The sequence below is a fragment of the Schistocerca piceifrons genome, chromosome 3 (assembly GCF_021461385.2).
Source record: "Schistocerca piceifrons isolate TAMUIC-IGC-003096 chromosome 3, iqSchPice1.1, whole genome shotgun sequence".
Classification (NCBI taxonomy): domain Eukaryota; kingdom Metazoa; phylum Arthropoda; class Insecta; order Orthoptera; family Acrididae; genus Schistocerca; species Schistocerca piceifrons.
In genome coordinates, this window is record NC_060140.1 from 601,992,194 (window position 1) to 602,016,554 (window position 24,361).

Sequence of the window (24,361 nt, forward strand, 5' to 3'; positions counted from 1 at the left end):
TTTGTTCCAAAGAAGTGTATAGTTCTCTTGAAGTACATGCAGAGTAAAATCGACATTTACCACCATTAGAAGGGCTGCAGGGTTGAGTGACAGATTTTGTGATTAATATTAAAAATATGGGTGTGTAATATTTACAGGGACTGAAATGTAGTAGATTGTGTTTTTGTAGTCTTTTGTGTGTATCTGCTTCCTGTGACTGTCCTTTTCACACTCATCCTTTGTGTCATTCTCTTTAGTTATTACTTCTTATTGCCAAAAGTTTCTCTTAACAACATTGCTTATATTTCTCAGATTTATTGCATATGAGTGTCTACGAAGTGGAGCAGAAGATCTTCGTATCTTGGTGTCCAGTGAGATAATTCGTGTATTTACTTGTGGACCAGCTGCAGCCAGTCACAATATAGTTCTGGAAATAAATTTAGGGTGAGCAAAATAAAACACTTTTTTCCATCAATCTTATTTATTAATAGATGAGATATATTTGTAACTGAAAAATAAGAAATAGCAATAAAAGGTTTCATTAGAGGGAGTAGGAGGAGGAGGAGGCGGGGGGGGGGGGGGGGGGGGGGGCAGCAGCGGCACGCGCGCACTGGGGTTTGTGTGTGTGTGTGTGTGTGTGTGTGTGTGTGTGTGTGTGAGAGAGAGAGAGAGAGAGAGAGAGAGGTTAGAAAAACTGTTTGCATTGGGGAAAGGTGTTTATATGATGTCACATGAAACAAAAAAGTACTGAAATAAAAAGTGCAGAATAGAAGGATGAATTTTTACAAGGACTGAAAGATTGTAAAATGATGGGCTTTGTGTAGATTAAATGCAGCTGAGGTAGATAATTTTGTGCAACAGTTCCCACCGCTACTACAGATATTAATCCTGTAAGTATTTGTACATCAATCATTGTTTCTCTGTTCCAAAATTGAAATATTAAAATAGAGAAACTAATTATTTTTGTTTCATGAGTCAATGAATAGAAATTGGGCGTTTTCAGATGTGGACTCAAGGTAACCAGTGAGCTGTCTGGGGTGTCCACACTAGCTTTATGGGTATTTTTATAAGGGAATCAACCTTTGCCTCACGTTGCAGTTGCTGTAGCTTCATCAGTAGTACTACGTCTATGCTGCATATATCTATGTTAAGAAACAGTACTTGTTCAGAATTACAGGTTCTTCTTTGACAGAGGAAAGAGCTGGTGGAGGTGGGAAAAGGGTAAGAGGGAGCAACAGGAACTTAGGTTGACAGGGCCAAAAATGAAGGAAATCACACCATTCTAATACCTTCCCCTTCACACTAAGGGTAGTCTCACAAAGAGTGTAGATTAGTCAACACAGCCTCAGCTTCAGTGCTAAACAATAAAGGGAGGAAGGATAGTGTAAAATGGTAAGGAACAATCTTGGTCCTGGAATACAAAACTAAGACACTATAAAACTATGGTAAGGCCCGAGACACTGTATGCAGCAGAAAACCTCAAGAGTAACAAAATTTGAGTATCATGACAAATTGGAAAAAGTTGAAAGAAGAATTTTAAGGAAAATGCTAGAACATAAAAGCAGTGCAATCATGAATGCAAATGAAGATTAAGCATTGAAAATGGAGAAGCAAACTGATTAAGAAGACTACAGTTTTATGGAGACACATACTAAATGATTGACAGACTAACCAAGCAAAACTTTAGCTAATTAAATAGCTGCAAAACCAAATCCATATGCTTCACTGAAACTGACAGAGGTTTGAGAAACACTGAAATTAGAATTCACCTAATAGATAACAGAACACTTTTTATAGAAGCAACATTAAAGGCAGGATTTCAGGAAAGAAAGAGGTAAACAAATGGAAGGACATGGACCGAGAAAGAAAAGGAATGATAGTCTCAAAGAATAAAGTAAGTCTGAGAGCAAAGAAAATCACACACACACACACACACACACACACACACACACACACACACACACACACAGAGAGAGAGAGAGAGAGAGAGAGAGAGAGAGAGAAGGAAGAAAAGCCAAAGTTGATTTACATGCTCTCCAAAAGGATTATTTGAATAAATAAATACAAGCATTTCAAAGAGTATATACGCATTATACACTGAGATGACAGAAGTCATGGAATAGCAATATACACATATGTAGATGGTGGTAGTATCACATACATAAGGTATAAAACAACAATGCACTGGTGGAACTGTCATTTGAAGTCAGATGATACATGTGAAAAGGTTTCCAACATGATTATGGCCACATGGTAGGAATTAATAGACTTTGAGCATGGAATGGTAGCTGGAGCTGGATGCATGGGGCACATGGAAATAATAAGATAATCACTATTCTGATATCCACAATATCAAGAGTGTGATGAGAATACCGCTTTTCAGGCATTACCTCTCACCATGGACAATCCAGTGGCTGGTGCCTTCACTTAATGACCAAGAGCAGTGGTGTTTGCGTAGAATTGTCAGTGCTGACAGACAAGCAACAGTGCATGAAATAACTGCAGAAATAAATGTGGGACATACGCAAATGTATCTATTAGAAAAAATGTGGCGAATTTTGTGTTAATGAGCTATGACAGCAGACGACTGACATGAGTGCCTTTGCTAACATCACAACGTTGCCTGCAGTGTCTCTCCTGGGTCGGTTGGATCCTAGACATCTGGAAAACCATGACCTGGTCAAATGAGTCCAGATTTCAGTTTGTAAGAGCTGATGGTAAGTTTTGAGTGTGGCACACACCCCATGAAGCCATGGACCCAAATTGTCAAAAAGACACTGTGCAAGCTGATGGTGGTTCCATAATGGTGTGAGCTGCATTTGTACAGAATCGACTGGGTCCTCTGATACCTCACTCACTGGAAATGGTTAGGTCTGGCTATTTGGAGACCATTGCAGCCATTCATGGACTTCATGTCTCCAAATAATGATGGAATTTTTATGGATGACAATACGCATGTCACCAGGCCACAATTGTGTGTAATTGGTATGAGGAACATTCAGGACAATTTGAGTGAATCATTTTGCCATCCAGATCACCTGATACAAATCCCATTGGACATTTGTGGGACATAATTGTGAGGTCAGTTTGTGCACAAAATTCTGCAGCTGCAACACTTTCACAGTTACGTACGGCTATAGCGGCAGCATGGCTCAGTATTTCTGCAGTGGACTTTCAGTGACTCGATTCACATCACGTCACAGTGCTGCACTATATAAAGCAAAGGAAGGTCTGAAACAATGTTAGGCAGCATCCCATGACTTTTGTCACCTCAATGTAACATATTAAGTTTTAAAAAGTATCGCTTGTTGTGCCACAATTCGGTTATTGGAAGAATGAATACATTGTCTAGTTTATATTTATTGCTGCTAGATGTGGGCTGTCTTCGGTTTGCTTAGTTATCTCTAAGTAACATTTAGGCAGTTTACTGTATAAACAGAAATTTAACTAAATCAACATGGTAACATGTAATTCTTCTGCTTGCCTGAGACAGTTGTGTTAATTAATTGCAATATGGTATTAAATAGATGTGTGCATGATTGCAACCCAAAAATAAGAATATTAACAGCAGAATCTTGAAAGCATCCTCAAAATATTAGTCACATCTTATACTTAATTATAGGTGGTAGATGAGTCTGAAGTCAGCTTAAGAACAATATAATTGGGAATGATAAATATGTTGGAAGGAGCAAAAACCTGTGTTACACATAATAAGCAGAAAAGGCCAACATCTGGCAAAACAAATTATCACAACGTGTGTACACAAGACATTTGACTATTTTGAAGATCTTTAGTGAGTGAAATGGTTGTAGTTTCTGGGAGAGTAAGCGCCAAGCTCTAGTCTCCATACACAAACAGCATGAACAAAGTAAAAGGTGCTTCTTGTCGGCAATTATTTTATGCAGCCGAAGCACATCATCCCCAATTTTGGTTTGCAAACATTCACCAGCTTGCAACCTGAGCATCTTGTATTAACTTTAATGATCCTATCTCATGCATATACCTGTTATGTTGAGAAATGTGTCTTCCAATCAAAATTGCTTGTGTAAACTTCTCTCTGTTTAACTGCACAGCCTTTCAAGCAGTGTGCATAACTGTACCAGATATTAAATTCATGACAGATGCCTTCTATTCAAATTTTACTACAGTGCTAAATGGAACAAAACCACACATTCTTTTTGAACATCCACATCAGCTAACAACTATAGACACGTCATTGAACTCCTCTTGCTTTACAATGAAATGTTCCATGAATACAATTATATTACCACTACTGCAGTCAGCATAATTTGCATTGCTTAGTGGACAACAGTGTTCTGTACCTGCTCTTTTTGGTGCTTTATTTAAAACAGTTGGTTACATACTCAAGAAATAATAAATGGAGTAGAAAATTGTAAGTTCTTTGGAGTGCATATTGATGAAAACTTAGACATATTTAGCATATTTTCATTCATTGAAGTATTGCGGGATAACTGTTGTGCTCTGAGATTAGGTTTTGTCTTGGATTGAGTGACAGGAGTTCATGATATGGGGAATGCAGTTGGTTGACTGAACTGAATGGGAGACTTGATTGTCCGATGAAAATTCCCTAATTTACATGTAGGAGATGGGAGGATGATGAGATGAACAAGCACTAAACGGAATTGTTAACATTGAAGTTTACTCGGAATCTTCGTCAGATTGACCTTCTAGCTGAGGTGTCTTCCCACTAAAGTCAAGTCCTTGCAGTGAGACAGTAACTGTCTATCATTGTTCCATCTACTAACTGAAACCGTCATCTCAGTATAGCATCAACAGAGCCTTGCCTCTATCTAATTCCGCCCAGCAACGTCAGCCGAACACTATGGCTGTCTCCGCCCATGACCATTTCTCAGGCCTATCTCCACTACAGGTGTCTGCTTCTCTTCCAAAGCTGTGTGCTATGAATCTCCTGCTGGACCCCTCCACTTGCCTTTCCCCTTAGAGCCTGCCATCCCTGACATGACACAATGTCAAAGCTTCGTTGGCTATATTACTTCTTCAGTTATGTTTCAGAGGCTGTATGGAGAGATTAGAAAGTCTTTCCCTCTAAGGCTGCCAAATTCATCCTATGCCTTCCATTGGCTTCTTGTGATATATTGTACCCCCCACCAAAAGACTCCCCCCCACCCCCTCCTCATAGCTTCGTTCTTTCTCTCGCAATTATTGCCCAAGGACTTTGCTTCATTAATTCTGTCACCTTATTTATCTTAACCATCTAAGAACGTCACCTCATTAATTCAGTAACGTATCCCTTGTCTCAGTAGGCCCCCTGAGTCACTCTCCTGGGCTACTGTAACCCAGGCATGTGACTTTTTCCCCATAGGCCGCCCAAGTTGGCTCCAGCAGCCTAACATGTGTGGCTTCTGGCTTTTTGTGTCACACCATAAGTTCCATCTTTACTTTAACTAAATCTCAATATTGGTCGCAGGACTTGTCTTTTAGGTAAGGACATGACATAATATTCTGGCTTAACACCTCTTTTTGGCATAAAGTATTTATTGTACAAAAAAGTAATTAGAATTATAAGTGGAGTTCACACATCTACATCTTGCAGCTGGGAATATTAACCACAGTCTCATAGTACATTTACTCACTTATAAACTATATTATCAACAACCTATCTACATTTGAGAGCAACAGAGCTATTCACAAGACAACACAAGATGGGTAAATGATCTGCATTATCCTTTAATGAAACTAACTTTTGCACAGAAAGGGGTAAAATATGGAGCCGTAAAACTCTTTGACAGTCTAACAATGGAAATAAAATGTCTGATAGGTAGAACAAGTGTTTTCAAATGTAGTTTAAAGTGGTTTCTTCTTAACAATTCTTTCTATACCATAGAGGAGGTAAATATAAGGTAATTCGGACGAAATAGGAGGCTCCTTCAAAGTGATCGTGAACAAAATATCGAAATGGAAACTCACCTTTTCTTGCCAGGCATTTGTGGTGATACGCCAGGATGATTCTTGGAAAACTGTTTGAATCTTCCAATGCTGCGCATGCTTTGTCCTGTGTGTGTAGCAGCTCTCACTGAAGATTTGTAAATGGAGTGAAGCAATTTTTTCTGCCCCCTTTCCCTTTTGCAGAATTCAATCACACACAATATAATTTTGCGTGCATCGCTATGTAATACTGGCTTCCTTCTAACCGTAGTCCTACCGGTAGGGGTTGTTGGCGACTCCCGAGATGGGCCAGCAACTGCCTCTTCACTCATTTTGATAGTCTTTAGCACAACTGCACAATAAAAACACACAGAACAGTACAGCGCAAAACAATAACGAAGCAGACGACAATGGCTACCTTGTACAACACAGTCAGCTACGTAATGTTGGCAGCAGTCGAAACTGCGTGCGTACCGAAGCCTCCCGACGTTTACCGACTTCTACCGATGCAGGACTAGGGAGAGGTCTGCCATCTAAAAGTTTACACACTGTAACTATAACTGTAACTTCAAAGTTCAAGCCTTGCGATCCCAGACATCCATAGTCTAATGGATGAATTTATAACTCCTTTGCTGTTGCCCTAATGGATACTCTGAGGGAGGCACAATACTTACATATATCATTGTTGCCAAGGAATTGCTATTTTTCCAATGGACACTTCTCTGGTAGCTCCTATTTTAAACTTCCATGTGAGTCGGCATGGTTGACAGTAGGTGGTGATGATTTGTCATACCCATGATGTAGCAGTCGTTGACTATTGTATTGTCTATTGCACATGGTATTTAATACAACTGATAAGTGTGAATATCTAAACATCATAAATATAGAAATATTGTATGTTGGTGCAATCACAGTGACCGAATGTTGCACTCAAACTCTAAAAATTAACTTTGTCTATCTGATTTTAGCAGCATGGCCCGAGATGAAACAATCAACTCAAACAGTTCAAACCATTTGAAAACTACTTAGTCATTTACAGTATATTTGAAAACCATTAAATTTTTGTATGTTTGATAATACTTTTTCACTACATGATTTCTGTTTTGTCAACATATTTTTCTTCCTGTAAAGAAAAATATTGCTACCTGTTTTACATAATAACACATGTGAATTTGTTTCAGTGACTTGTTTTTCTGCAAAGCAGTGCAAGAAATGTCACTTAGCAGTGGCAGCCCCATGTATTATATTGAACTGACAGTCAGAGCTGAAGCTGCCAGTGAAAGGCTTGTGGTGCTGCAGGAGGCAGTCAAGAAGCCACGAGTTCGCTGTGATGATGAAATTACAGCTAAACAGGTAAATAATCTTAGAACAATGTAGTACACCAATCAATATTCACTTTACTATGATATGTGTATCAAATTGTTGGTTTTGTTTCTTATCAAACTGTATGAGAGGCAGTGTTAGAAGACATGAGGTAATACTGACCCTATGACTTATCTTAGAAGATAGGTTAAGGAAAGGCAAACCTACATTTCTAGCACTTGTAGACATAGAGAAAGCTTTTCACAATGTTGACTGGAGTACTTTCTTTCAAAATCTGAAGGTGGCACATGTAAAATACAGAGAGCAACAGGCTATTTATAATTTTTACAGAAACCAGATGGCAGGTATAAGAGTTGAGGGGCATGAAAGGGAAGCAGTGGTTGGGAAGGGAGTGAGACTGGGTTGTAGCCTATCTGTGACATTATTCAATCTATATATTGAGCAAGCAGTAACGGAAACAAAAGAAAAAATTGGAGTAGGAATTAAAATCCATGGAGAAGAAATAAAAACTTTGAGGTTTGCCGATGACATTGTAATTCTGTCAGAGACAGCAAAGGACCTGGAAGAGCAGTTGAACGGAATGGATAGTGTCTTGAAAGGAGGATGTAAGATGAACATCAACAAAAGTAAAATGAGGATAATGCAATGTAGTCGACTCAAATCAGGTGATGCTGAGAGAATTGGGTTAGGAAGTGAGACACTTAAAGTAGTAGATCAGTTCTGCTATTTGGGGAGCAAAATAACTGATGATGGTTGAAGTAGAGAGGATGTAAAATGTAGACTGGCAGTGGCAAGGAAAACGTTTCTGAAGAAGAGAAGTTTGTTAACATCGTTGTCAGGAAGTCTTTTCTGAAAGTATTTGTATGGAAGTGAAACATGGACGATAAATAGTTTAGACAAGAAGAGAATAGAAGCTTTCGAAATATGGTGCTACAGAAGAATGCTGAAGATTAGATGGGTAGATCATGTAGCTAATTAATAGGTACTGAATAGAATTCGGGCAAAGAGGAACTGGTGTCACAATTTGACTAGAGGAAGGGGTCGGTTGGTAGGACATGTTCTGAGGCATCAAGAGATCACCAATTTAGTATTGGAGGGCAGCGTGGAGGGTAAAAATCATAGAGGGAGACCAAGAGATGAATACACTAAGCAAATTCTGAAGGATATAGGTTGCAGTAGGTACTTGGAGATGAAGAAGCTTTCACAGAATAGAGTAGCATGGACAGCTGCATCAATCCAGTCTCTGGACTGAAGACCACAACAGCAGCAGCAGCAGCAGCAGCAGCAACAACAACAACAACAACAACAACAACATTAGAGGCAGATAAGGTGGACACAATTACTAAAACTCTTTAAGTTGCAGTAACACTGACAATGTTAGTAATAAGTCTATAAAAATATCTTAAAAGAACATGAAAGGTTCTTTCCCTAAAGTGCATACCCAAAAAAGAACAAAAGATATGCAAGAAAGAGGGGGTGGTGGTGGTGGTGGTGGTGGTGGTGGTAGTATCTTTCTGTCTACAATGTAGAGTTGTGAAAAAAAGTACTACCTTTACATGAAAGAGACGAGACTGCTTGCTTTATGAAGAAACTGTCCACCACTGTAGCTGAGTGGACAGTGTGCTGGCTTGTCGTGCTGGGGGCTCAGGTTTTATTCCCAACTGGGTTGGAGATTTTCTCTGCCCAGAGACTGGGTGTTTGTGTCATCTTCATCATCATCATCATCATCATCATCATTTCATCCTGATTGACGTGCAAGTCACTGAAGACTTGCACCAGATGATCAGGTCTACCTGCCGGGAGGCACTTGCCAAATAACATTTCATTTTTATGAAGAACTCATTTACCATTGTGGATTGGTATGCAGATTTATTTTATTATTATTATTTTTATTATACAAATTTGGCCATTAAAGACCGTGAAAACAGTTATTTCTTGCACTTCTGGGAAGTCTTCTTTCTCTCAGTCCACACTTCTTTCATTCTTGCACTGAAGGCGGCTTTTCTCTCTTCAGACCATTTAGTTCCACAAGTCTTCTTAATTTTCACACCGAAACCCGTGAATGAATTCAGTTTCTTTTCTAAAAAGGTTTCTGTTAAATATTGTTTCCTCATCCATGTCCATTTCTTTTAGATCTCTTTCTGTGTTGATAAACCATAAATTTTTATTTTTTAGATTTGCGATGTACGAAAATATTTGTTTTGTAAGCCTATTCGGGTTCATCCTCATGATATGAGCATAAACGGAGCATCTTCTTTTCCTAATTTCGTCTATAATTTTGCTGCACTTCGTATACACTTCTTTGTTGCTTTTTAGTCTGTATACAGGCTTGCCTTGATCATCTGTTATTTTCCTGTGTCCAAGAATTGTCCTCACAATTCTTCTTTCACGATTTTCTATCTGTTCTGCGTATGTAAAATTTGCCAGTGTTTCTGATGCATATAGTATCTGCGGTCTAATGACGGTCTGGTAGTGTCTGAGTTTAATGTTTTTGGATATACATTTTTTTTAATACATTTGTCGGCAGTAGTGAGTTGCTGTCTCTAGTTTTTGTATTCTAGCCCTGCAGGCTGGATGACCTTTTGCCACAGGCTGAATTAGTTCACCAAGATATTTAAAATGTTTAGATACCTGTATTTTCCCGTATTTCGTAGTTATTTTCTTTGGTGGATTTTTGATATTTGTAATGATTTCTGTCTTTTGAAATGACATTTGCAAGCCTGCTTTTTCAGCAGTTTCTTTAAGTAATTCTATTTGTTTTATTGTGTCTTTTTGTGTGTAAGCTAAACAGGCGAGATCGTCAGCGAAGGCAAAACAGTTGGTTTCAATGGCTTTGTAGCACTTCCCTCCAATTTGGACTTTCTCAACTCCATGTTTTTGCATGAGTTTTCTCCATTCTGCTATCACTTTATCCAGAACACAGTTGAAGAGTACCGGGGACAGCGCATCTCCTTGTCTGACACTGGTTTTGACCTCGAAATGCCGTGAAATTTCTCCTTGGAATTTTACTTTTGATGTATTTGTTAATGTTTCTTTGATTATGGTGATTGTTGTTTCATCTATTTCATATTCTCGAAGTGTTTTGATGAGTGTGTCCCTATCGATTGAGTCATAAGCTTTTTTGAAATCAATGAATGTTATGAAATATTTCTTGCTCCTTGTAGATAAATAGTTCATTGTTGTTTTGAGGTTAAAATTTTGTTCGGTGCAGGATCTTCCTGGTCTGAAGCCAGCTTGATATTCTCCAAGTTTTCCCTCTATAATTGGTGATACACGATTGAGCAGGGCTTTTGGTAGAATTTTGTATGGGACTGGGAGAATTGATATTCCACGATAGTTGTTAACATCCCTTTTGTCACCTTTTTTAAACAAAGGGTGAATTAGGGCAGTTTTCCAGTGACTTGGGATTTTGTGGTTTCCCATACTTGTTCAAGTTCTTTGTGTAGTGCTTCTACTGATGTTTCTCCCCCAAGCTTGAGCATTTCTGCTGTAATTGTGTCTTCTCCACATGCTTTCCTGTTTTTGAGATTTTTGATTATGTTTGTGATTTCCTCTCGTGTCGGAGGTGTTGAATGTGTTGGTAATGTTTCTGGTTGCGTAAAACTGAGAGTCTGGATGGGTGTTTGGCAGTTTAGGAGTGTCTCAAAATATTCAGCCAGGATTTCACAGTTTTCAGTATTGTTGGTGGCGAGAGTCTTATTATTTCTCATAAGGTTTAGGCAAGGGGACTGGTACCCTCGGAGTTTCTGGTTGAATGTTTTGTACCAAGCTGTCGTGTTGCATTTCTTGAAATTCTCTTCGATTGAGTCCAGTTGTTGTTTTTCATATTGTCTCTTGGTGTTGCGAATAGTTTTCGAGGCATTCTTTCTGGTTTGCTTAAATTCATGAAAGTTGTTTTCAGTTTTATGTGAGTTCCACTTTTTCCAGGCTTTAAGTCTTTCATGCAGAACTTCATTCCAGTTGCTGTCCCACCACGGGTTTATCGGTTTGCTCTTTTTTGGAAAGGTTGTTTCTGTTGCCTCAATCAAGTTGTTCTGAAATTCTTGGAGGTTTTGTGAAGGGGAGAATGTCTTTAGTTTTTTCTGAAAATCCTTGAGGTTAGAGTTGGACTTAAGGTTGTAATTTCTCAGGGTTGTAAGATCAAAATTTATTTTATTTCTGTTTTTACATTCACCGTTTCTGCTTTTCTATTTGTTTTGTGGGATCAGTTTAGTTTTTATTTTTGTGAGATAGTGATCAGAGTCGAGGTTTAGAGATTTTCGGACACGTGTGTTCAATATTTCTTTTTCACATTTGGAGGAGATGGCAACGTGATCTATTTGAAATTCTCCGATACTCTTTATCGGAGATACCCAGGTTTTTTGTTTTCTGGGAAGATGTTTAAAACATGTTGACATTAGCTTGAGTTTAAACTGCTTACAGAGCATAATTAACCTTTCTCCATTTTTGTTGGTTCGTTTGTGTGTGGGAAAGTTGCTGACAATATCGCGGAATTTCTTTTCTTTTCCAATCTGAGCGTTAAAATCTCCTAGAAGTATTTTTGCATTGTTTTCTGGGATTTCTGATATATGACCCTTAAGGTTTTCCCAGTATTCATCTGTTTCTTCCCTATTTTTAGCATTATTTTTGTCATTTGTGGGAGCGTGAACATTGATTAATGTGTATTTTTTATTTGCACATCGAAAAGTGAGCAAAGATGTTCTCGATGATGTTGACCAAAAATGTTCGACAGAGTTTAGAATTTTTGTGTTTACAGCAAAAGCTGTGCCAAGCTGAGGGCATTTCTTCATTACAATTTTTCCAGGTTTTCCTTTAAATATTCTGAATTTGTTTGATTCAAATGTGTTTTCATCAGTGAAGCGAGTTTCTTGTAGCGCCACAATTTGTATGTCTTCCGTGTGTAACTGGTCTGTAAGGTGCTTAAGTTTTCCCACTTTGAGGAGGGAGTTTATGTTGAGAGTTGCTATGTTGAAGATTTTTCTGGGTTTAATCTTGTTGGATTTGCATGGTGTTGCAGACTCCCCAGAATCCATGGGTCTGCTTGCGTCGTTGCCGGCGGTGGATTGGTCACCTGGGGTAGTTTCGTTATTGAAAGACATTTCCATCATGCGTTAAGATTGTAACTGTTGAAATTCTTCAAAGTTGGGGGGAGATTACTTGTGTAACCTACCAGGAATACGACTAACGTTGTTAGCGTTAGAAGGTTTTCTTGAAACAGCCGCCTCTAACATGGGGAACAGACGCTGCCCATAAGCCGCCCAATCTGGGTACAGACGCTTGCAGTTATAGATTTTTGGTTCCTCCGCTCTCTCAGCCGTTGGGAGTTAAAAATTCCTCATCCGCCTATGAGACCGTTGACCGGTTTTCACCCGTAACCCTAGGCAGGGGCCCTCACAGGGTGCTACCATCCGGAGCCAGATGGACCCAGGTTTTTTTTACAAGGCTGTTACTCCTCCCCCTCCTCCTCCGTCATCACTTGTAAGATGAGGATCCGGGCTTGGAACCGGCAATGGCGGATTTTTTATTTTATTATTATTATTATTATTACTATTATTATATTTTTGTCTCAAATATTATACTTAATGCTAAAAAATTTGATCAAAAGTAATCTTGTTATTGGCTGTGCATAGGCCACTTACTATAGAAGTGGTCTTGTATTCCGCCAGAGGGAAAAACTGGGTGAGCAATGTACAGATTTATAAAAAATGACATCAAGGAAATGTTTTGAGCTTTGAAAGCACTGAATGCAGACATGCACAGACAGAAAAGGGTCCCGATTTGAAAGTGGCCGCCACTAACTGAATATATTTGGTAAGTACATGTATTTGTGGCCAATCTGGGATGCAACAATTTCCAGGGGATTGCAACAACTTACCCATAAACTGATTGTTCCCTGCTGCTATGTTCATTGATTTTGATGAAACTTTTCACAGAATAAGGCTGCAGTTGTAAGTATAATAACAGCGGTGCACTAATACACCATGACAGATAGTTACATAACAATGCAAGCATTTTCATTTATTTTATGACTTCCTGCTCCTAGTGGGCTGGAGACTTCTGTCCATTAATCTGATCATCAGTCTGATACTGAAATGTGGGCAGAAAACATGAGGCCAAGTCAAAAAGTAAAGCCAATTTTTTTTAATGAAATTTTTTGTTAGGATAATGGAATTGGAAAGAATGTTGTTTCTCATGCAACCTCTTTTACCTACATGCCTTTTATCCATATCATTTTGACAAGCTACCTAATTCCATTCTGGAAGCAGTCTTGTGGCATTGTACACATCCAGACTTGCACAACCTCATCATCTGACAAAAAATTTGATTCATACAGGTGCTCCTCCATTAGACCAAAAAGGTAAACTCAGTTGCAGCTAAGTAATATCTGTATAATGGTTGCCGGAGTAGCTCAAAGCCAAGATTTTGAATGCCAGGAATTGTTTTGTTAGCTTTATGAAGGCTGGTACTGTTCTGAAGTAGAGCAATACTTTCTGAAATTTCCACTCTCCTCTTTGTTTTGATTTTGGGTTACAGATCTTCCAGTAGCTCACAGTAGCTGTCATGATATGCTATTTACACTTTGGGAATGTAATGAATTAGCAGTGGATCTTTCATATCCAAAAACACTGTCGACATCATCTTTCCTTCACCAGCTTTCCTTTTGAACTTTTTTGCTTTGGGCAAAAGTAGATATTTCAATTCCTGCATGAAAATCAACACATGACCATTTTGAAAGCAGTTTATCCACTTATACTTTCATTCACCAAGACAGCTGTCACCATGCTGCAGCTGCAGTCTGTCAATAATCACCACAAATTTAGCTCTTTCAGAATATAGAAAATGAATCACTGCCTTCATTTCTTCATTGGTGAATACAGAAAACAGAGCTCTCATAGTAAAATTCTCTGAAGTCACTACTAAAAGAAATATTAATTGAGCCAAAACAGCTAGCATACTATGAACAACAGTGACATTAAGGCATGTCAGTATTGAGTTAGTGCTCTCAACTTGAGGAGCAGAAAAAAAATTCATTTACTTATTGACTTGCCCTCATAATTTGATTGCCATACATGTTCTCAGATGGCAATGCACAAATATGTACTCTTGTCATTATAACAATCATTTGATACTGTTGAATACAAATAAGTTACAAAACACTTGTGGAATTTCCATTAGAACAACAGTTGCTTCTTAGACATAGTGCTGTTGAGCGCTGTGGCCATTGTGTTGATCAATTATGTGTTAACCTCGGCCGTATGTGTGTCGTCCAAGCAAACAGTTGTTTCTTGGACACAGTGCTATTGAGTGCTGTGTTCCAGATTACAAGCTATGTATTTTCAGCTTTAAGGTGTTGGAATGTGGAGATTTTTGTCTCAGAGTTGACCAGTTAGTTTGGAGCCAATATACACAGATAATAATATACAGTATTCATTCATGGATGTTGTTTCATTAACTTCATCAAGGGGAATTCTGATACTTCCGTTAATGGTTCCATCTCATACTTCAGTGATGTATGTTTCAGAATAACAGCAGAATTGCTAAGATTAATAAGACAAGATTTTCACTTGTCAGGTTCGTTATGTAAGTAGTTGGACTATGCTGATCGTAATACAACATGTACGACTTAAGATTTTTATGTTCTCTGTAGATAAACGCTTTACAGTGATCGATTGCAATGTTGTTTCTTCTTTGCCATTACTGCATAAAGAGGCTTAATTTAACATGATATTCACAACATTGTTTCCTATGACAAAGGTGCTATGGTTAGATGTAACTTATATTTAGGTTCTCATAATGAATAGCAGACTCATTTTATACTTGTTACATTTGATAGTGGTCTCTGAGCTTCACCAAAACTAGTCATGTAAGCTTTCTGTAATTTACTGCGACTGTGGCTTGACTACTGTATTGAAGTCAAATAAATTTGGAAAAAAAGAAAACATTAAGTTATGATTCTTAGGACATTCATGCCTAATTACAGTATTTCGTTAGTCACAAACTCATGATAAATAAATAAAAAAGAACAGAAAAGTTCTGAGTGCCAAGGAGGTTATGTAAACAGTGTTTTGGACTGAAACAGCATCCGTCTCATCAATTTCATACTTACAGGAAAGGCAATGAATGCAGTGACCTACTCTCAGAGCCTTCACCAACTATGCTGCACCATTCAAAACAAATGGCATGGATTGTTATCTAGTGGCACTGTGCTTTTTCACTGTAACAGTCACCCGCATTCTGCCACACTGGCAAATGTTTTGCTTCAGCTATTTATTTGAGAAGTTCTTGAACATTTTCCTTATAGCTTGGACTTGGTCTCAAATGATTATCATCATTTTCCCAAATAGCAGGTGTTTTGTACAGAAAGTCCAATGGCAATGCAAAGAACTGAAAGAGACATTGGTGACTAGTTCAGTAACTTGGCAGCAAGTGAGTATGCAGAAAGCATAGTAAAGCTTGTGGAGTGCCATGACAGATGTTTAAATTTGAATCACAGCTGCTTGAAACAAAAGTTATTTTACTTTTAGAATGACTCTTGTAAATAAAACAACTTTGCAGGATGAAATTTAGTAGTTTGCCCTTCTGTCATTTCCCCTTTTTGTGTCAGTATGTCCACAAACCACGGACCTTGCCTTGGGGTACCCTTTGTGCCTCGGCGATGCAGATGGCCATACCATAGGTGCAACCACAACAGAGGTGTGTGTGTGGAGAGGGCAGACAAATGTATGGTTCCTGGAAGAGCGGCAGCAACCATTTCAGTTGTTGCAGGGGCAACAGTCTGGATGATTGACTGATCTGCCTTGTAACATCAACCAAAATGGCTTTCCTGTGCTGGTATTGCATATACCTGAAAGCAGGCAGAAACTACAGCTGTAAATTTTCTCAAGCAAATGCAACTATACTCTTTAGTAAAATAATGATGGCATCTTCTTGTGGAAAATATTCTACAGTTAAAATAGTTGCGCATTCAGCTCTCCGGGCAGGGACTACTGAGGAGGAGGATGTTGCTATCAGGGAAAACAAATCTATATTCTAAGGATCGGAACACGGAATGTCAGATCTCCTAATTGGGCAGGTAGTTAAGAAAATTTAAAAAAGGAAATGGCTAGGTCAGAGTTATATAGTAGTGAATTAGTAAAATTCAGTGGCGGGAGTAACAGGACTTCTGGTTAGGTGAATACAGGATTATAAATACAAAGTCTAATAGGGGCAATGCAGGATTAGGTTTAATAATGAATAAGAAAATAGGAAAATTGGTAAGCTTTCTATGAACAGCATAATGATTGCATTATTGTAACCAAGCTAGACACAAAGCCCACACGCGCCACAGTAGTAAAAGTTTATATGCCAACTGACTCCACACTTGATGAAGAGATTGAAGAAATATTTGATGAAATAAAAGAAACTATTCAGAGAATTAAAGGAGATTAAAATTTAGTAGTCGTGGGGGACTGGAATTGAACCCATCTGCAAGAATTTTGTGCAGAGCATAATTTAATTGGTTTAAAAATTGAGAAAGAATAATATACATAGAAGAGAACTGGAGGCACTGTAAGGTTTCAGATTGTTTGTGTAATGGTAAGACAGAGGTTTCAGAACTAGGTTTTAAATTTTAAGACATTTCCAGTGGCAGATGTGAACTCTGACCACAATTTACTAGTTATGAACCATAGATTAAGAGTGAAGAAATAGGAAAAAGGTAGGAAATTAAGGAGCTGGGATCTGGATAATTTGAAAGAACCAGATATTACTGAGAGTTTCAGAGGGAGTATTAGGCAACGGTTGACTAGAACAGAGAAAAAAGAATACAGTAAAAGGTGAATGGGTAGCTTTAAGAGATGAAATAGTGAAGGCAGCAGGGGATCAAATAGATAAAAGGTAAGACCTAGTAGAAATCTTTGGATAACACAACAGATATTGAATTTATTTGATGAAAACAGAAACTATAAAAATGCAGCAAATGAAGTAGGCCAAAGGGAATACAAACATCTAAGAAATGAGATAGAAAGAAAGTGCAAAATGGCTAAGCAGGCATGGGTAGAGGAGAAATGTAAGGATTTAGAAGCACATTTCGTTAGGAGAAAGATAGACACTGCCAATGGGAAAATTAAGGAGGGCTTTGGGGAAAAAAGAAGCAACTGTATGAATATCAAGAGCTCAGATGGAAAACCAGTAATAAGCAAAGAAGAGAGAGTTGAAATATGAAAGCAATATATAGAGGGTCTGTGCAAGGGAGCTAAACTTGAAGGCAATTTTATAGAAAAATAAATGGACATAGATAAAGATGAGATGGGAGATACAATCCTGCAAGAAAAATTTGATGTAGCCCTGAAAGACCTAAGTCGAAACAAGGCCACAGGAGTGGACAATATTCCATCAGAACTACTGATGGCCTTCTGTCTGGTGTGCAAGATGTATGAGACAGGCAAATGCCCTCAGACTTAAAAAAATGTAATAATTTCAATTACAAAGAAAGCAGTTGCTGACAGTTGTGAATATTACCAAACTACCAGTTTAATAAGTTCTGGTTGCCAAATACTTAAACGAATTCAGTACAGAAGAATGGAAAAACTGATAGAAGTCAAGCTTGGGGAAGATCAGCTTGGATTCTGGAGAGATTAGGAACACGCAAGGCAATACTTACCTTCCAACTTATCTTAGAAGATAGGCTGAACTACGTTTATAGCATTTGTAAACTTAGAGAAAGCTTTTGACTGTGTTGACTGGAATACTCTTTTAAATTCTGAAGGTCGCAGGGGTGAAATAAAGGGAGTGAAAGGGTACTTACAACTTGTACAAAAACCAGACAGCAGTAGTAAGAGTTGAGGGGCATGAAAGGGAAGCAGTAGTTGAGAAGGGAGTGAGACAGGGTTGTAGCCCCTCTACGATGTTATTAAATCTGTACATTGAACAAGCAGTGAAAGAAACTAAAGAAAAATTTGGAGCAGGAATTGAAGTTCAGAGAGAAGAAATGAAAATTTTGAGGTTTGCTAATGACATTGTAATTCGGTCATAGACAGCAAAGGACTTGGAAGAGCAGTTGAACGGAATGGATATACCCTTGAAAGGAGGATATAAAATGAACAGCAACAAAAGCAAAATGAGGATAATGGAATTGAATATGTATATTTAAGAGCTAGGAAGTGTTTTCTGAAAGTACATGTCTGGAGTGTAGCCTTGTATGTAAATGAAACATGGACGAGAAAAAGTTTAAACAAAAACAGAACAGAAGCTTTTGAAATGTGCTGCTACACAAGAATGTTGAAGATTAGATGGGTAGATCACATAACTGATGAGAAGATACTGAACAGAATTATGGGGAAAAAATCTGTGGCATAAATTGACTAAAAGAAGGTATCGGTTGATAGGACACATTCTGAGACTTCAAGGGATTACCAACTTAGTGTTGGAGGGAAGTGTGGACGGGTAAAAATCATAGGGGAAGACCAAGATATGAATACAGTAAGCAGCTACAGAAGGATGTTAGGTTGCAGTAGTTATTTGGAGATGAAGAACCCTGCACAGGATAGAGAGCTGCATCAAACCAGTCCTTGGACTGCAGACAACAATAACAACACCAAGACCATTGAGGAACTGTATATATTATTTTGTATTTTAATCCACTTCATGACTTGAAGTAACAAGAAAACAAGATTACTAACCGAAGTTGTACTTTTCAATTCAATGAAGATTTTTTGCTGTGCTCTCCTTAAGCTAATTTCAACTTTGTTCAGATTTTCATTATTTAGCCAGAATTTGACTTCATTCAAATCTGGACTGAAACACTCATATCTTTTGTAGCAAGTTTCTGTCATAGCTTTTGAACTATGGGATGTCTTTTCGCATACCTCATGACTTTTCTTGCCATACACTTTTCCAACACACATTGTACAATACTTTTGAATTTTATCCATTATTACTACACATTTTCATCTACAGAGATGAACGTTTCATATTGACTGTTCATATAATTTGTTTCTTGTCACACTTTCCAAGCAAGAAATATTTTCTATCTTTCTTAACATCCCTTTTTATGCTGCAATAGCCTTATCATTATATAGCACATTCTATAGCATATAAGTTTCAGTATCTCCATATTATCATATTGCAGGATCAGAAAATTTACCTGTGGTAGTCTCCAAGTTTTTTCTGAAATATCCTGCCACTACACCATCTCGTTATCATTCTTGATTTCCTTTGATGCTTTCCTTCACCAAGATTATTTCTCATTTGGCACCTGTAAACCCCATTAGATATTATGGCAATCTTTACAGCACCAGTTTCTGTGATATGTGGTCCAAGTGGAATTTAAGAATTTCCCGATATTCCCTTCTGGTGTGAGCCAGCTCTGTTTTTCTAGTATTAATATTCAGCAAGCTTATTTGTTTTGTTAAAGATTTCAGAATTATGGAAAATCCAGGATGTAATGTAACAGTATTATAAAAAGGAAAGTTGCCACTCGCCATATAGTGGAGATTCTGAGTCGCAGATAGGCACAGTGTAAAGACTGTCAAAAATAAAGCTTTCAGCCCATAAGGCTTTCATCAGAAAAGACCCCCCTCCCACCCACCAAACACACACACACACACACACACACACACACACACACACACACACACACACACACACACACACACACACGTGACTGCAGTCTTGGTCTTGGGCAACTGTAAGAACATTGTGAGTAGCAGCACCAGTGCATAATGGGAGTGGCGACTGGGTGGAGGTAAAGAGGAGGCTGGGGTGCGGAGGAGGAGGTATAGTAGGGTAAATGGACAGCACAGTGCTGTTGGGGAGTGCACGAGGACGCTATGGAGAGAGGGTAGGGCAACTATGTGCAGTCGGGAGGTTAAAGGAGTGCACGGTGGTGGTGAGGAGGGGGGGGGGGGGGTTGAGGGAGGATTAATGGAAAAGGAGAGAAGTAAAAAAACACAGTGCGATGGTAGAATGAAGGTTATGTAGTGCTGGAATAGGAGCAGGGAAGGTGCTGGATGGGTAAGGACAATGACTACCGAAGGTTGAGGCCAGGAGGTTTAAGATATGTAGGATATATTGCAGAGAAGTTCCCACCTGCGCAGTTCAGAAAAACTGGTGTTGATGGGAAGGGTCCATATGACACAGGCTGTCATTGAAATGAAGGATGTCTTGTTGGGCGGCATGCTCATGAACAGGGTGGTCCACGTGTTTCTTGGCCACAGATTGTTGGTGGCCATTCATGTGGGCAGACAGCTTGTTGGTTGCCATGTCCACATAGAATGCAGCACAGTGGTTGCAGCTGAGCTTGTAGATCACATGACTAGTTTTACAGTTATCCCTGCCTTTGATGGGATAGGTGATGTTTGCGGTTGGACTGGAGTAGGTGGTGGTAGGTGGATGTATGGGACAGGTCTTGCATCTAGGTGTATTACAGGGGTATGAGCCATGAGGTAAGGGGTTGGGAGCAGAGGTTTTGTAGGGATGGATGAGTGTATTGTGTAGGTTCGCTGGATGGCAGAATACCACTGTGGGAAGTGTGGGAAAGATAGTAGGCAGGACATTTATCATTACAGGGCACAACGAGAGGTAGTCAAAACCCTGGCAAAAAATGTAATTCAGTTGCTCCTGTCCTGGGTGGTACTGAGTTATGAGCGGAATCCTCTGTGGCCGGACGGTGGTACTTTGGGAAATGGTGGGAGACAGGAGAGACAAAGCATGGGAGGTTTGTTTTTGTGCAACCTTGTACAAAACCAACCTTCCCCCGAACTAATAAACATAACAATAGGGAACAAGCAGTTTATCGGTAAGTTGTTGCAATCCCTCAGAAAATGTAGCATCCAAGATTGGCCACAAAACAAACAAAACCAGTGCTGCAAATACATGTATTTACCAAATATATTCAGTTAGTGGTGACCACTTCAAATCTGGACCCTTTCCTGTCCGCACATGTCTGTATCCCTCTACTGGAATAATCCTCAGGATATTTCCAGGGTAGAATTAACTGTGTTTTTGACAGTGTTCACCCACCCAAGGACACCAGAACAATTCCGAAAACTACCCCAACAGATAGATTGAAACATTGAGTATTTTAGAATTTTAAGGAATAATGTGATGTGGCCTAAAAATTCAGAAGATTTTAACCATAAAAGTAAAAAAAAAAAAAAAAAGTTAGTTAAAGTGGGGTAGAAAGAAATCCCAACTGAAATCCAGTTCATCTGATGGAGTGAAGCAACTGTCAGTTTGCAGAAACGGTCATCTTTCTAGAAATAATTTTAGGTCTGATCCAAAAGTACCACTTCAACAGTGTTTATTGAGCATATAACTGTTACATTTCTTCTTCTCAGTGTCTACTGTTTTTCTTTGCTTCATTAATGATTTTGCTCAAAACTCTCTTTACAGGTATCACATCACATAAATTATGCAAAGGGATTGTTTGAAGAGCGGCGGAACACACTTGTATCTCTAGGTTATGATATTTTAGAAGACTGAATGTATAGTACATAAGTAATGATATGGACCATTCTAGGTGCTAAATGCGCACATCAGTGCACACTATTCAAAGAACAAAAGTACCTGTTATTTTTGTAAACCATCTGTGTGGAATTATGTTGTGCTCAAAAGATGTTAATAATCCTCATTTTGTCCTACAAGTATAACTCATTTTTGTGAATATATGTATGCTGTAAAAAGTTATTTTATATTTGTAACAAAATTGTATTCATTTGCATTAAATATAACTCTATACATGTAAGTGTTGTAAAAGGCTGTACATGATGAAACAAAAAAAGCAATGAAATGCACTATGTAGAATAATTGCGAAGAGTGCAGTCTGGTCTAATTTGTGCATCTTTATAATAAATGTTCCTAGGGGGCAGACATGTTACCTAGTTTTGATACATTCTGTTTTCTGTGTATATTTTTTGCCTTTCCACTAAACTGCGAATGTTGATGGAAAAATGCTATATAAATGATGCTATATCCAGCTTGTATATCAACATTTTATTTATATCACTGCTGTTATTGACTCTTTTGTAGCTTTGTTTCATGTTAACATCTGAAAATTGCTCGCAATTCTGCCTTCAAAACAACTTTCATGTTCATTTCATCACCACAGCAGTATTTTAATATTTCAGAGTAGCTTTTTTGCAAAATTTAGTGAAGGTAACCATTATTTATAACAGGGTTTAATAGATAAACATATATTTTTGATAGTGTTGTAAATTAATATTGTGTCACATGTGTCAGAATAGGTAACATTCAAATGTAAAACATTTTAATTTTGTGATGTATTATGACCCACAGTACCTGCTGTTTTCCGTTAAGGATGGCCTGTTATCTTTCTCTCCTTGACTGGGATCAGGCACTCAAAACTGTTGTATTGTAATTAAAATAAATGTTTCGCTAATTTAGTTTAATTTATTTAGTAAGCTTTTCCAGCAGATAAATGGTTGTGTTGTAAGAGTGCTTTGTTTTTGTTGTGTAGTAATCGGTGCTAATATGAACAAGTGTTCACAATTCATGATGTGTACTTCGCAGTTTTGCACATTGTATTTTATTTATCTGTAGTAGCCTTATTTAATAAATGTTAATCATAATTTGTACATTCTTCAGATTATTTTAAATAAATGCCCCTCATCGAATGAAGTTAGTAGTAGGTAATATGTTTCACTAACACATGATAATGATGCTGTACTAACAGTTCCTACTTATCCCTCAAGTTTGTCATGTTGGTTTTTTCCTATGGCTAGCCAGATGTTATCATTTCATAACATATACTCCTAAGCAACTGCAAGGGGAAGGGGGGGGGGGGGGGGGGGGGAATCCATATGTGCTGCTCCTTCAGCATTTTAACTTTAACATTATACTGAAAGATCTTGGGGAAAAGTGATGATTAATCATATCACTTAATTTTACATGCTTTTTGTTGACTGGACAGAAATTACTATTGGAACTGATGCATTGCACCACCCCCCCCCCCCCTCCCAAAAAAAATGAGAGAAGAGAAAAGAAATCCTGACATATATAGAACTAATATACAAACTATCTTTGGTATTAGTGTAATGAACTGCCAGTGTTCACACCAGTTACCTGATTCCTTATTTTTCAAGCACAAAGTGCAATGCTACAAAGTACAGGCAACACAAAGTGGAATAATGTACCGTATAAGAAATATTTAAATAATAGTGATTCTTATGGGAGAGGGGCCAATCAGAAGCAAATACCTGAAGAAACCAGAAACAATCTGGCATATGACTGATGGAATAAAAACAAAAGTACTTTAATCAGCTCAACATTCATAACTAAACTAGTCTGATGAAATAATGAATATATTTGCTACCATTGTTCTGTAGAAGCCGTTTGATTTGTACTTCATATTGTGTAATACATTGTTATGGATTGTTAATTGCAGTTTAATGTGTAAGACTGAGCTTGAATCCACTGTGTTCTGAGAGGTCAGATTGTAGATAACCTAACACTATGTTTTAATGGGTATCGTACAGAAAATTCTGTGTATGTAGAATGTCTGACAAATTTAACTGAAGCATTGCAAGGTAATATAAATAAATGTTCACTTAGAAATCAGTTATTAAGAATCTGTTGTTGTTTATGGCAAGAAGGAGTATGTTGTACAATTGGATAATGTATGCAGCTGATTATAATATACATTGATTATGTTAACAAATTGATTTGTTACTAGCAAAATAAATTTTTGTCATTGACATGCTGGAAACAGTTTAAAATGATTAAATTTCGTTTAGTATTCAACATCATCAGTGAAATTTCAGAAACAAATATCATGGAGGTGAAAAACAAGATTAAAAAATGCAGCTGACTGATAAGTGAATGGTCCATAGACACAGGTAACAGATTAGAAAGTTGTACTTTTGAGTCCATACTCTTTTTTCTAGTCTTAGAAAACACTGACTCTCCCCTTTGCAGCAAAACTTGGTTTATAAGTGGTTATCCTGATGGAGGACACAGGGTATGGGAACATGTGCAGGTGTAAGAGGGGACTGTGAAGCATTGGGAGGCAGGTGACTCAGCAGTAGTTGTAAAACATTACTATCATAAATCATTAATAACAGAATCCTCTCTTGCTCTCCACAACTCAAGTATCACAAATATGACACATTTAATTAATGACATCATGAAACTACTGAATGCTCATATTCATGAT

The 24,361-nt window shown here is 38.1% G+C and overlaps 1 protein-coding gene across 1 annotated transcript in view; it reads left to right on the plus strand.

The window, feature by feature from the left end:
• LOC124787832 (vacuolar protein sorting-associated protein 13D) overlaps window positions 1-22,784 on the plus strand; it is a 557,316-nt gene extending 534,532 nt beyond the window's left edge. Inside the window, exons 65-67 of the mRNA XM_047254770.1 lie at window positions 292-423; window positions 7,068-7,239; window positions 21,583-22,784. Of these exons, the coding sequence (XP_047110726.1) occupies window positions 292-423; window positions 7,068-7,239; window positions 21,583-21,672 (394 nt within the window). The 3' untranslated portion in view covers window positions 21,673-22,784. The remainder of the gene's footprint in view (window positions 1-291; window positions 424-7,067; window positions 7,240-21,582) is intronic.
• The last annotated feature ends 1,577 nt before the right edge of the window (window positions 22,785-24,361 follow it).